The sequence below is a fragment of the Nipponia nippon genome, unplaced genomic scaffold (assembly GCF_047370975.1).
Source record: "Nipponia nippon isolate SJK-2023a ecotype South Korea unplaced genomic scaffold, ASM4737097v1 scaffold_2, whole genome shotgun sequence".
Lineage (NCBI taxonomy): Eukaryota > Metazoa > Chordata > Aves > Pelecaniformes > Threskiornithidae > Nipponia > Nipponia nippon.
The window spans coordinates 76,930,029-76,942,838 of NW_028262336.1; the positions used below are offsets into that span (position 1 = coordinate 76,930,029).

The 12,810-nt window shown below is 43.5% G+C and overlaps 1 protein-coding gene across 2 annotated transcripts in view; it reads right to left on the reverse strand.

The window, feature by feature from the left end:
* The window catches only part of GPC5 (glypican 5), a 768,836-nt gene extending 756,905 nt beyond the window's left edge, over positions 1 to 11,931 (reverse strand). For both annotated transcript variants that reach the window (XM_087758947.1, XM_087758946.1), the window contains exon 1: positions 11,769 to 11,931. In XM_087758947.1, the coding sequence (XP_087615073.1) occupies positions 11,769 to 11,931 (163 nt within the window). The remainder of the gene's footprint in view (positions 1 to 11,768) is intronic.
* Between the last annotated feature and the right edge of the window lie 879 nt (positions 11,932 to 12,810).

Here is a 12,810-nt window from a genome sequence, read left to right on the forward strand (position 1 = left end):
TTTTCATATAACATTTATTAATTTAAATATGCAATAAACCATTCACCACCCTTGGCAAAGCAGTCACTTCAGAAAAAAAAAAATTCACCATGAGGATGGTCAAATGCTAGAACGGGTTGCCCTCAGAGGTCACGGAGTCTCCGTCCTCAGAGATCAGACACAGTCCTGAGCAACCTGCTGTAGCTGACCCTGCTTTGAGCAGTGAGCTCCCCTACAGATCTCCAGAGGTGCCTTCCCCCCTCAGCTGTTCTGTCATCTGTGACAACAGCAGTTGTGAATACCAGGAAGGTGCACCAAAACCGCAGAACCGCCTGAAAGAGTCATTTGCCCAAAACTCATCATGCTGAAGAGGAAGACAACCATTAGCTGTATCAAACATTAACTGGGGAATTACAAGGTTTTTGAAACAAAAAGGAGTGACCCTGGTGAGAAGCACAAACATTTGTGACAGGAAGGAGAGATAGTGGAGAGAAAGAAGCAGCCATCGCAGGGGGTCTGTCCTTGCCGGCAGTGTCCCCGGGACACCCCGACCCCTGCCCGACGCAGCCTCCCCGTGCGGTGCCGGGAGCAGCCAGCACCCAGCAGCGGGCTGGCAGAGCAGAGGCAGCAGGCAAGGACCCCACCCTGGGGTGCAGTGACACCTCCTCACTGGGGGGTGCATCAGTAGGGTGTTGGAAGCAGCAGGGGTGCACACAAACCTGGGGCAGCCGTGTCTCCTGCAGGAGGGGTGTGCACCCAGTGGAGCCTGCACAGCCATGCGGGGGTTGCATTTAACCATGGTAGGGAGAGAGGACTAGAAAGTTTTAGAATTAGTTACAGAAAGGTGCTTAGAAATTTGCAGGTGTTTGTTTGTTAATATTTTGTGTCTAGTACTGTGTTTATCTCTTGTATTACTGATATTGATCCTGAATGTATAATTAACTGATTGTCAGGTGTCTTTAACAAACCAGTAAATCACTTTATTCCTGATTTGTCTTCGACTACTTGTACTGAGCAGTTTTTGCCTTTAAGCATCACACACAGCGCTTTGGCTTTTATGACCATGGGTCCCTCTTTAAGGAAGGAGGATTGTTAGTGAAAGACGGGATCTGTTTGACAGAGTGGAGTAAGAGCAACTTTGCCAAGAGGCTGGCCAGCCTGGCAAGCAGGGCTTTGAAATAGGCATGTCAGGGGTATGTTGACAACAGTTTGCAAGTAAGCATGGGAAGGGAGGTCAGCAGTGGTAAGTGCATGTGACCCAGAGATGGGTGCAAGAGCGCGCTCAGGAAGGATAAAGCAGGTTGAAAGGGGGCCCACCTCCAGTGCAGGTACACAAATGCACATAGCCCACATGTGAGGCTACATCGAATGTCATGGTATCTGGCCCATTGATTTGCCTGGTTACAGACTATTCCATATAAAAGAAATGGCAAGAAACAAGAAAAATGACGAATTAAATAAACAGACACACAAACACTAAAAAGCAGGTGGTAACAGGGACAGTAACAAAGACCAGAACTTGTCAGCCACTGACTGATGGGCTACAAAGGAACTTGGAGCCTTTAAGAGAGGGTCAGCCTGAACACTGGAACTGATGAGGAAGGGGAGACAAGACTAACCTGAGTATTCTTGGATACTTGGGACTGTGGGAAACATTATGTGGTATCATAAGGGGCTTGTGGGACTGCACAGAACTTCTTATGGGATGTTTAGGGTAAGAGCCAAAGGTGACAAAATGGTGGGATGAGAGGAGAAACAAGCATGCAAAAATAGAGGGGAAGTGAGGATAAAAGGGATTGGTCACATGTAAGCCAGGCCAGTTAGTACACTTGCTTCACTATGCTGCACCTGAGCACCAAGGTCTATCCTATCCTATCAATAAACCCTTTTCTCTTAACTAACTTTTATGTGTAATTTCACTCTCTGTCCTATTCGTGTGTGCTGCAAGATCTACATACCAGCAACTGGAGACACCAGGGACTATGTGCATGCTTAGGTGCGAGAGATCTAAATGTCAGACCTCGATGTGTTTATATTTCCCCAGTGAATTTAATCCTATGTGTGTTTATGTGTAATTCACTATCAAATTTCAAAATGGAATAGCCATTGAGTAAGAGGAGGCCTGCCTCTGCAAAGACTCAATATCTGAGCCAGTGATAGGTGAGGAGGCCCCGAGTCCGGGCCCATGGCAGAGCCCATGCCAATATTCATCTACAGCTGTGGAGGAGCTTGTGATACAAATGTGCAAGTGCACACATCTGTTCGCTAGCAATCATCAAGCTGGGCTAACTTGGTGGAGCAGAGAGCAGGAAGAGACTGGCATAGCAGTTAAGGAGAATCAGTCATGGATATTAGACTGGGAGGCTGCAATGCTGACATTCAAGGGATCCATGAATATGGGTGTGCGTGTGATTTGGAAAGGGAGGGTGTGTTTTCACTAGTGAACTTCATTAGTGAACTCTCAGAGTGCACCCAGCAGGGCTTCAGCAGCCCTGGAGGAACTTCCAGGAGCAGCATCTGCTGGATTTGGCAGTTCCTATAACATCCTTAACACTGGGAAACAAACAGGCAAAGCTGGAGCTCTTCACATGCCTGAAAGAACCAGACAACTGCAATAACTGAGACATGATGGAACACTTGAGTGACCACTGTGCAGCAATGGATGGATACAAGCTTGTCAGGAAAGATGAGGAGGGAAGAAGGGAGGTTGCTCTTCATGTAGAAGAGCAGGCTGAAGGTATGGAGAAGACAGGCTGGTTGATGGCATGTGGTGACCCAGGACCAAAGAGCCCAGTGAGAATGACATTGTGGTATGAATTTGATACAGTGCAAGGTCAGGATAAGGAAGTGGATTGAGTGTTCTTTAAAGCAAGATCCTGGTTCTTATGAGAGACTTTAAGCCTCACAATTGCTGGAAGTAGAACACAGAGGGATGCAAACAAAGATTTGGAGATCTGGAGATTTCTGGAGGGGACTGGGGACAAGTTCTTATCACAGAAGGTAGATGGGTCAACCAGTTATGGCACTGTTCTGGATTGATACTAACAGAGAAGGAGGATCTCGTCATGGGGAAGGTAATAAATAGCAGCTTTGGCTGTAGTGCCCATGAAACAGTGCAGATCAAGATCCCAAGGGGTGCGAGGAAGGAGAGCAGCGGAGTATGGACCCTGGACTTCAGGTGAGCAGACCTGCTTATTCAGGGAACTGGCAAATGGGATCCTCTGGGATCCAGCGCTGAAGGGTAAGGTTGCTCAAAAGAGCTGGCAGGTCTTTAAGGACCATCCTTTGTCCAAGCAGACAGTCCATCCTGACACTCCAGTGGGTAGACTTACAAAGGATAGGCTTGGGTAAACAAGGAACGCATTACTAAGCTTCATTGCAAAAAGGATGTAAGTGGGAGGTGGAGACATGGGCAGGTTATAAGGGACAATATAGAAACATTGCCCAGGTGTGGAGGAACGGTGTTAGGAAAGCCAAAGCTCAACTGAAGTTGACAATGGCAAGAAATATCAAGGGCAAGAGCTTGTACCACTATGAGAACAACAGAAGAATAAACCAGGAACAGTGGGCCTACTACTGAAAGGGGTGGGTAATTTAGTGCCCATGGATGCAGATAAGGCTGAGGTACTCACTCCCTTCCTTGCCTCAGTATTCACCAACAAACCAAGGCCTCTGTGCCTAGAGACAAGGGTTAAGCAGGAGAGGAACCAGCAGTAGTGAAAGAGGATTGAGTGGGGGATCTCTTGTGAAATCTTGGCCCATATAAGCTCATGGGACCAGGTGAGATGTATCCAAAGGTGCTGATAGAGCTGTTTGAAATCATTGTGAGACCACTCCCTATTATTTTTAAAAAGGTATTGACCCAGTGCAAGTCCCAGTGATTGAGAAAAAGTAAATGTTGCACTTATCTTCAAAAGACAAAGAATGTAACTGAGAGAACTGCAGGCCAATTGGTCTTACTTTGTTACCTGTATATCAGTTCTGATAATTCAGTGTTAGACTTCTACGTGTTCACAACTATTTCTAGGCTTGGAAACAAAGTTTGTAAAATTTGCTTTCTACAACATGACATAATCTTTAAAATTTACACTACTCCAGACAATACTACAGTGTATGAGTACTAAGCTTTTCAACAAACTTATTACACAGTCTATATACCAAATAATTTAAGAAATAAAAATAACTCTGAAAAGGATAAAAAGGAAAACTCCCAACTATATATATTTTCGTTCTCTTACATCACTATAGTCTTACAGTTTTCTGGTAAGTGACTTATTAGAAAGACATTATACAATTTTGTGCATTACAGAAGTCTCCCCAATACATACAACTGCTCCGTCTTCAAACTTCAACACAGCTTGTATATGGGCCCAAATGCTAGCAGGAGACTTACAACTATTCCCAATGAAGAATATAGCTGTGTTGAGTTTGGGGAGGGTTTTGTTTTGTTTTATGAAATACTTAAAAACAGTAAAAAACCACCTCATTAGCATGCATATAAGATGACCTACCTTACCCTCCAAATTTTAGCAGATAGTAACTATATATAAATGTCTTCTCTCTGCTTGGAACCAAAGATTTAAGAGAGAAACTTGTTGAAGTGTTATTATCAAGTTGCCTCAAACACAAATAACAGTGTTGCATACAGCATCATTTTAGTCAATGGTATTGTTGTATAATAAAACATAATTTCATGATCAGAAGTGTGTAGCTGAGCTGTCAAACCAAGCACAAATTAGAACTTATGAGTACTATTCCTCATTCTCTTTACTGCCTTGAGATATGTCTCTTTCAAAAGTAAACAGTAGCTTTATTTCTTAGAAGCAATTATCTCCTTTTTCCTACAAGGTTCAGAAAAGCACATATTACACAAAACCTTTGTGTCATTTTTCCAATATGCATGACCTTTCAACTACTACATTTTAGTTATTAACAAATAATATACACAGCATCTGCTCACATGCAGTTCTGTATGTATACAGGCACAGACATGCATAAGACTTGTTTAGTATTAAAATTAAATAATCTAAAGATTAGCTGTATTATCCAAACTGTGCTTAATATTTTAAACAAATGTTAGGCACTACTTAGCTTTCAAACCTTCTGCACTTTGCCTCTTGTAAAGCAGGAGCTAATATGAAATTTTATCTAGGCTTATTATGGGCTTTAGAATAGCTTCAAGAAGACATTTAGACTTCTGGCAAAACTCTAAAATAATAATGAATATTTGTTTATGGCTTCAGCTGACTCTTCAATATTCTTTTATTCCCTTGATTTGATGGTAAATATTTTTTTTAAGTAGCATTTTTTTAACATGGATATCATTCCCAACCCTAAGGGAACTTTGTTTCCTACTTTCAGACTGCTAATCCCAACTGACTAAAAATGGAGTGGTTGCTCAAAATCCACAGAGTGGCTTTGTGGTTGTTTCTTTATAAAGCTGCAGAACAAGCAACAGCTTACAGATAATGTTTCAGAACAGGTCATGTAAAGCAGCAAGTGAAACAGGTCATTCCATTTCAGTACAACCAATGTTAAAAACACACACTTATTTTCTCGGTTTTCACATCTAAAAATCTTCCTATCTTCCACAATAATTGTTTTGTCGATAACCAATTATTTTGAAATACAGTGAGAAAACATTTTCTGCTCCAGTAAGGAATATTGGATCTTTTCAGTACCAAATTCTGAAGGCTCTACACTGCAATCTATTTTTAGACAAGATCACAAGAAAGCAAGAAGTGAAATAATTTAGCCTGTAATAAATATATGTTAACATAAACAGTTACAGTACAGGAAAGGTTTTACAACTGAAGACAGTCTAGATGGGTGTAGAAAAGACAGTTCAACAAGAATAAAATGTAACTATTCTGAGGTATAGGTTTACCTATTTCCAGAAGATCTGGAACTGATTTCAAACTTTCATTCATGGTCTCAGCGGTACAAATCCATATTTTCAGTACCTTGAGATAAACAAGTGCTGACAGGATGAGGACATTAATTGCCAGGAAGAGAAAATACCAGATGTGTGGTAAATTTCTGCCTGTCTACTTAGACAAGTACTTCCATGAGATTAAATCCAGAGTCTGAAAAATCCCAAAACAGACCTAGGATTGTCACGATAAACAGTCTTTTAAAAGCCAGCACTGAAATGTCATAGGGCCTGGAAGCAGTTGTTCAAACCAGTGGTTTATTGCAAAACGGATTTGCAACCTGTATCAGACATGAGTCCTTCTCACGCTCGCCCTTTAGTATCTGTTAACTCATTTTTGTTACAAGCGCCACTCCAGACTTAGCATTAATTGCCATCATTATGATTGCTGTAAAGTACTTCAGCATTGCTAAATAAAAGAGGCAGGGATCAGCCTCAAGCACCTGGCCCTGACTGTCCTCACTGTTGAACTATCACCTCACCTCTTTCTGTGGCTCTGTTCAGATGGTGCGAGGATTTCTCTCAATGCAATGCCCAGCTGCACTTCTAGAGATGGTGCATTCTACATATTGCTTTCAGAGGACACCGTAGGCAACACTGTAGTACAGGTTTGGCTCCTTCCTAACATCCTCCAAGATCATCCTCCTACTAGCAGGCACCCTAGCGAAGTACAGGCCTCTCTCCATGTACCCACACTACCGCTCACGGCACAAAACACGCGTTCATGTTACACTACACTCGCTGCCTGCAAAAAGTGTTCCTATTTTTAAGACTGCTTGAAATTGCAGTGGGAGGGAACCCTAAAAATCCACAGTGCCTTGGCATTACATGAGCATCATATTGGATCTAGAGAAGACTCTAGGGCAAAACCCATCTAGCGAGGACTAGCCTTAAGCAACGTAGACATGAGCCAATCTATTCCGCTCAGCACAGGAACCAGGTGTTGGTCCCCTGTCCTCTATTCAGTAGCATGGACACTGCCTTTCAGGTCACCCCAGCCAGATCAAGTCCTAAGGCTACTGAGCACTGCTGACTTCCTAGAGATGTTGAAATATGGGAGATAGAGATGGGGAAGCTGCTACATAGTTGAGCCCATTTTTGTTTATTGGTTTTAATCTCAAAATGTTGTAAGAATTTTTTCACAGTGATAACTTTGTGGATCCAGAGGTGAAATACTACTTGCATTCAGGAACCAACAGTGTATGTTCACACACAAAAAAAATTACGTTGTAAGCAAGTGTCTTTACAAAAACAGACGTGATATAATGAATATCAATAACTGGTATGACAGAGCAACTCACTTTCTGTCTCTGCTTACATCCTTTTCCGAGATCTGAATGTCAGTTAGACAAAATGGTGTAACTAGAAGTGCCCCTGCCTGCACACACCAAAAGAATTTAAAAAAAAAAAAAAAATCTTGATTTGACTTCAGATAGAATGAAAATCCAAATTACCTGAATGTAAATCATACTAGAAACCCAAACTAAAATTCAAAGGTGATCTTGAAGTTGCATCAAAGTAATCTAATCTGGATTTTAAATGGACTTCTATTGTTACTTTAAACTGAATTAGCAAGAATATTTTTAACTTGAATTAACAAAAGATGATTACACACCCAACTTTTTCTGAGACTGTCACATCCTTCAAGCATAGTTTGTCTCATTCAATTTCATATGCATAATGATTCTCTATCAAAAAGCCTTTGCAATAAAATTTATACTAATCAGAGTCTTTACTCTTTATTATGCTTCTTGTTCTCACAACTGCATACGTGATCTCCCAAAGGCTGCTAAAAAGAAGCCTAGATTGATTCCTGAGGGGAGGGAAAAAAAAAAAAAAAAGATAAAAACAACAACAACAACAACAAAAACCTGCTGAGAACTTGGAAATATATCTCCAGGACTTTTTTCCCCACTCCATCAGGAACTGTTTGATTCTACAGTTCCAGCAAACATAACATTTTTCAATAAGCCATGGAATTCACCTTTTTGGTGCAAACGGAAGCCTGACAGTTTGCTCATTGACGTACCTACTGGAAGCCCTTTGTAAAGGGGGCAAGGGTGACTGGTTTACTGTCCATCCTATTCTGCTCTTCTACGGATTCTGACAGAAGGAAATCAAAGAAGAAATCTTATTTGCAACCAAGAGAACAAGGAGAGTTGAGAGCTCCCATTTAATCTGTCTGAAAAATGAGCAACTGAAATCAGCTAAAAGCTTTAGCTTTACTAGCGTATATGGAGTAAAAGTGTGGAATTCTTCAAGTTGTTTAGGTGACAATACCAGAAATCGAGCATAGGAAATAAAAATATGTAAAAAAAAAAAAAAAAGGTATTTTGCAGACAGCAATTACTTTTTTCAATAATCCAAGTCAGATATATACACACAAATATAAAATTTAAAAACCCAAACCTTTGAGGCCTTTTTTATATTTAATTCATGCTTTGCATATTGTTTGATTCTTCATAGAATGAAAAGGGTCTTTTAGGATTTTTAATTATTGAGGTTTTTCTGTACAGTTCCAACAACACCACACTTGTCGCACAGAACCAGACAGAAAAAAACAAAGTATTTTTGCAACTAACATTTAAAATCAGTATGAAAGTGATAAATGTTTCAATATAGCATGTGATGGGGCTGAGCATGTCTGTACTATAGTTCACAAATCACTGCTACAAAAGATAAAGCACAGTTAGTCAAGTTTCTTCATTGCTGGGGGGTAGCAATTAAAACCTTGGTTTTGTTAAAGATATTAATTTATCCTTAATATTAGTTGCCAATTTCAACACCATGATATTCTGTGTTATGTGAATGATAACACAAACTCAAATCTGTGGTTCCCATATCCCTCAATATCACCTTTGTGCATATATCTGGCATTTTTGTATATGATAATAGAGATATTTTTGCTCCTTTAAAGATATATGAACTACATAAAATCACTGCAAAACTAATTATATAAAATAATGCATAGTTTTTTCAGCTAACATATATTCAAAATACGGACATGTGGCAGTGTGGAAGCATCTGAGATGCCAAAGGTATCCCATCCGCCACCCGCTGCCGCTCCAGAAAGACACAAGTCTCCCAGAGGTATGACATCTGCCAGCCCCACGGAGATATTGCAGAGACTCTAGGTAAACTCAAATGGTGCCAGATGCCTACATTTAAGCAACTGAATTAAGCCTTATAAAGGCAGCTTTGCCACTTATTTTCACAAGTGGACACCGAGGGAGAGAGAGGGGGGAGGGGGGGGGGGAGAGAGAGAGAGAGAGAGAGAGAGAGAGAGAGAGAGAGAAAGAGAGAGAGGGAGAGAGAGAGAGAGTGAGAGAGAGTGAGAGAGAGTGAGAGAGAGTGAGAGAGAGAGAGAGAGAGAGAGAGAGAGAGAGAGAGAGAGAGAGAGAGTGAGAGAGAGTGAGAGAGAGTGAGAGAGAGTGAGAGAGAGTGAGAGAGAGTGAGAGAGAGTGAGAGAGAGTGAGAGAGAGTGAGAGAGAGTGAGAGAGAGTGAGAGAGAGTGAGAGAGAGTGAGAGAGAGTGAGAGAGAGTGAGAGAGAGTGAGAGAGAGTGAGAGAGAGTGAGAGAGAGTGAGAGAGAGTGAGAGAGAGTGAGAGAGAGTGAGAGAGAGTGAGAGAGAGTGAGAGAGAGTGTCTGTGTGTCACACAGAAACATATTTCTAAGTGGCATTGGGAAAGGTTTTAAAATACTTTTCATTTCTTGCCTCAAAAGAAGGCTTAATATAGAAGATCAGTAGCAAAAGTGAATTTCTTTCCTCTTCATATTATGTTTCCAGCCTACGAATACCTTTAATCACTCCTAAACCTTCTAAAATACTCATTTAATCCCCATTTTCTTGTCATCTCCAATTCTGAATAGATTTTACTGTTCACAATTATTTGTTTTGTGTACCTCTGAGACCAAAGCTACTCAGAGCGAGAACTCTGATGCTTGTACCCGGCTCCTTGAGGGCTGTTGTTTTCCGGGCTGCCCACAGCAATGCAACTGAAAGGCTGCTGACCATGCAGCTGTACCACACCTCCTGCTGACCGCTGCTTGCAGGGACAGCAGCGGAGAAAGGAATTCTTTTATTACTCTTGTAATTCAAAACCGGCTTTTGCTTCAGGAACAGGAAACACAGGAAAGTCAGAAGAAGAAAATGAGAGTGGTGTTATAAAAGTATTAGAGGGGAAGGGAGGAAATCAGAGAGCAGGGCAGAAGAAACATACATAAGGTACCATAGTTCTTTCCTCTTGAGGCAACATGATTCCTCCATATCCCCAGTATACAAGTGAATGTATGGTATCAAAACAAATGACAACGGCAGCAAAAGTGTAATAGTTACACTAGACTACGGAATGAGAAGAACGTAGATAAACTGATACCATATCATTCATACTGATGTTATTCACACAAATAATCAACACAAAAAATTTAAATCACTGACAGGGCGTGACTCACATTTCACTTTCCAGACATCTTCATTTGCACAGTATCTAATCAGGCTTTCCAATTAAAGTGTTTATTTTCTTCTTAGTGAAGACAATAAAAAAATCTTTAGTGAAGGACAATGAAAGAAGACAATGCATGTTGTCAAATATACTGGGAACCTAAATACAGTACTTTGTAAACTGCACACTGCAATATTAAGTGTGTTAAGTTTAGGATCACCTGTTATGTTTAAAATTAGAGTAAAAAAAAGCTGTATTTTGAAGTGATTCCTTTAGGAATAAACAGAGTATGCCTTATCTCAACTTGCAGAGTTAATAAAAACTATACAGATTATCTTAAAAAAAGGAAGAGGCTATTGATATTTTAAAGTGAGAGGTATGTTAATTCAGCTGTTGTTGCATTGAGAGTCGTTTTCTGTCAGGAAAGCAGACTCACATCTACTAGTTAACTTGTCATCTAAACATGAACACGCTTTACAGACGTGTGTAAAAAAAAAAAAAAAAAAAAAAAAAGTATTTTCCAACCCTATATCCCCGACCATGAAAATGTCTGCATTTTAATTTTGTGATTAGCATTGCTGAAATCAACTGAGGTTCTCACGAGGCTGGAAACAACCCCCAAATCTAAGAAGGTACATCTTATTACATCCATGCTTTGTCACGTTATTTGGTATCTGCTTAAAAAAAGTTTCATTGCTTATATAAATGCTAGGATGTACTCAAATTGCCATTACTTAAGACATCACCTTCCCAGAAATTGTATTCAGTTACAGCCATAGGCAGACATTCAGTAGAGAAAACGTGCAGACCCACCACTCGCAGCGGTGTAAATCATTCTCATTTCACACAAGAGTAACCCCACCAGTCCAAGACGCAGTTCGGTGGCTCTCCCCTTCCTTCAGGCTTTGCGCTGGCACCCAGGTACCCGTGCCTGCCCACGGACGGCTGAAAGCAGGGTGACCCCCCCAGCCCAGACCGGCTCTCGCTCGCTCTGCTCTGCGCCGCACACGATACGGCATGGGAGTGGGCGCAAGGGGGTTTTAGGCAGGCGTCAGGGTGCTCCAGTTTTTGCAGAGCCCACACCCCGAGAAGAGTATTTTCTCTCTTGAGGGAAGGGCCAGGCATGCCCCCGCCGCAAGAAGGACCCCATCAGCCCCCGATGTAGCCACGGAGCCCGGTCCGCCCGCACGCTCCCCGGGGGCAAGGACGCGGGCAGGGGGTGACAGGAGGTGCCCAGCGGAGCCGCGGCTGGAGCCAGCGAGCACCGGCTGCCCCGCCGCCCGCACCACCCGCTTATCACCGCCGGCGGCACCAAATTCAAACCCGCCGTCCCCGCACCCAGGCAGGACAGCCCCGGGCGAGCCGAGCGGCCGCCGGAGGCACCCCCCGGCGCCCCCCGCAAGCTTTCCCCTCACCTGCCCGCGGGGACTCCGGGATGCCTCTGAGGGGGCCGAGCTGCCGCAGCTGGAAAACTTTCCGGACGCCCTCGCAGCTCGGCGGCGGCTCCGCAGCCCCCGATGCGGCGGCGGCCAGGAGCAGGACGCCGAGGCCGCCGAGGCCGCGGTTCTTCCCCCCCATGTCCCCGCCGTCAGCTGCCGCAGGGAGCGCGGCCGAGACGCCCCCGAGCCGCCGCCGCCGCCGCTGGGCCCGCGTCCGCCGCCGCCCCCGCCGGGACCCTCCCCCGGCCCGGCCCGGCCCCCGCCGGCTCCCCGCCCGCTGCCCCCGCCCCGCACACGGAGGGCCCCCCCCCGGCGCCGGGGGCGGTAGCGGGAGGGCGCAGCCCATCGCCGGCGTCGCGGTGCGTTCACGCCGCCCCGTCGGGGTTTGGAGGTGGGCACGGCCCGTTTGGGGAGGGGAAGGGGGGAGGAGACCCCACGTAGAGCCGGGGTGGTGGGGGTGCGGGGTGGGTAGCAGAGACCTGCGGGGAAACGAAGCAATGCATTGGTATCTAAGCAATAACCCCCAAAAAGCATCAAAAAAAACCAAAAAAAGAGAGACTGAAAATAATTTGTAGGGCTTTTAGGAACTATTCACAATAGGCTTACAAACTGGCAGTAACATACACAATTCAGTCTGGCTTCAAAGGCCAAACTTTTGCTTTTCTGACAAAAGTCTCCAAGAGCTCAGCTACCTTCAAGAGGCCTTCAAATATTTCAGTTTTCTTAGGCAAAAGTGACAAAGGACCAGTTTACAAAACCCTCTCAGGTCTACAAGCCAAAGTCTAATGGTTTCTGTCAGAGCAGCCAAGGAAGCAGCTGGGACTCGTCAGGTTATCTTTTAAATAGCTTCCTTGATGCCAGAGTTAAGAATCCCCTCCATACACAAATTTAAATAGCACACCTTAGCCCTTATAGCTGGAAATTGTTCTCAGTCCGTTTTGAAGCTGCTGGTGGTCATTCAGCACTGTACAGCATTAGTCTGTCCCAGCTTTCACTTAAAAATAAATCTTTTATCTGT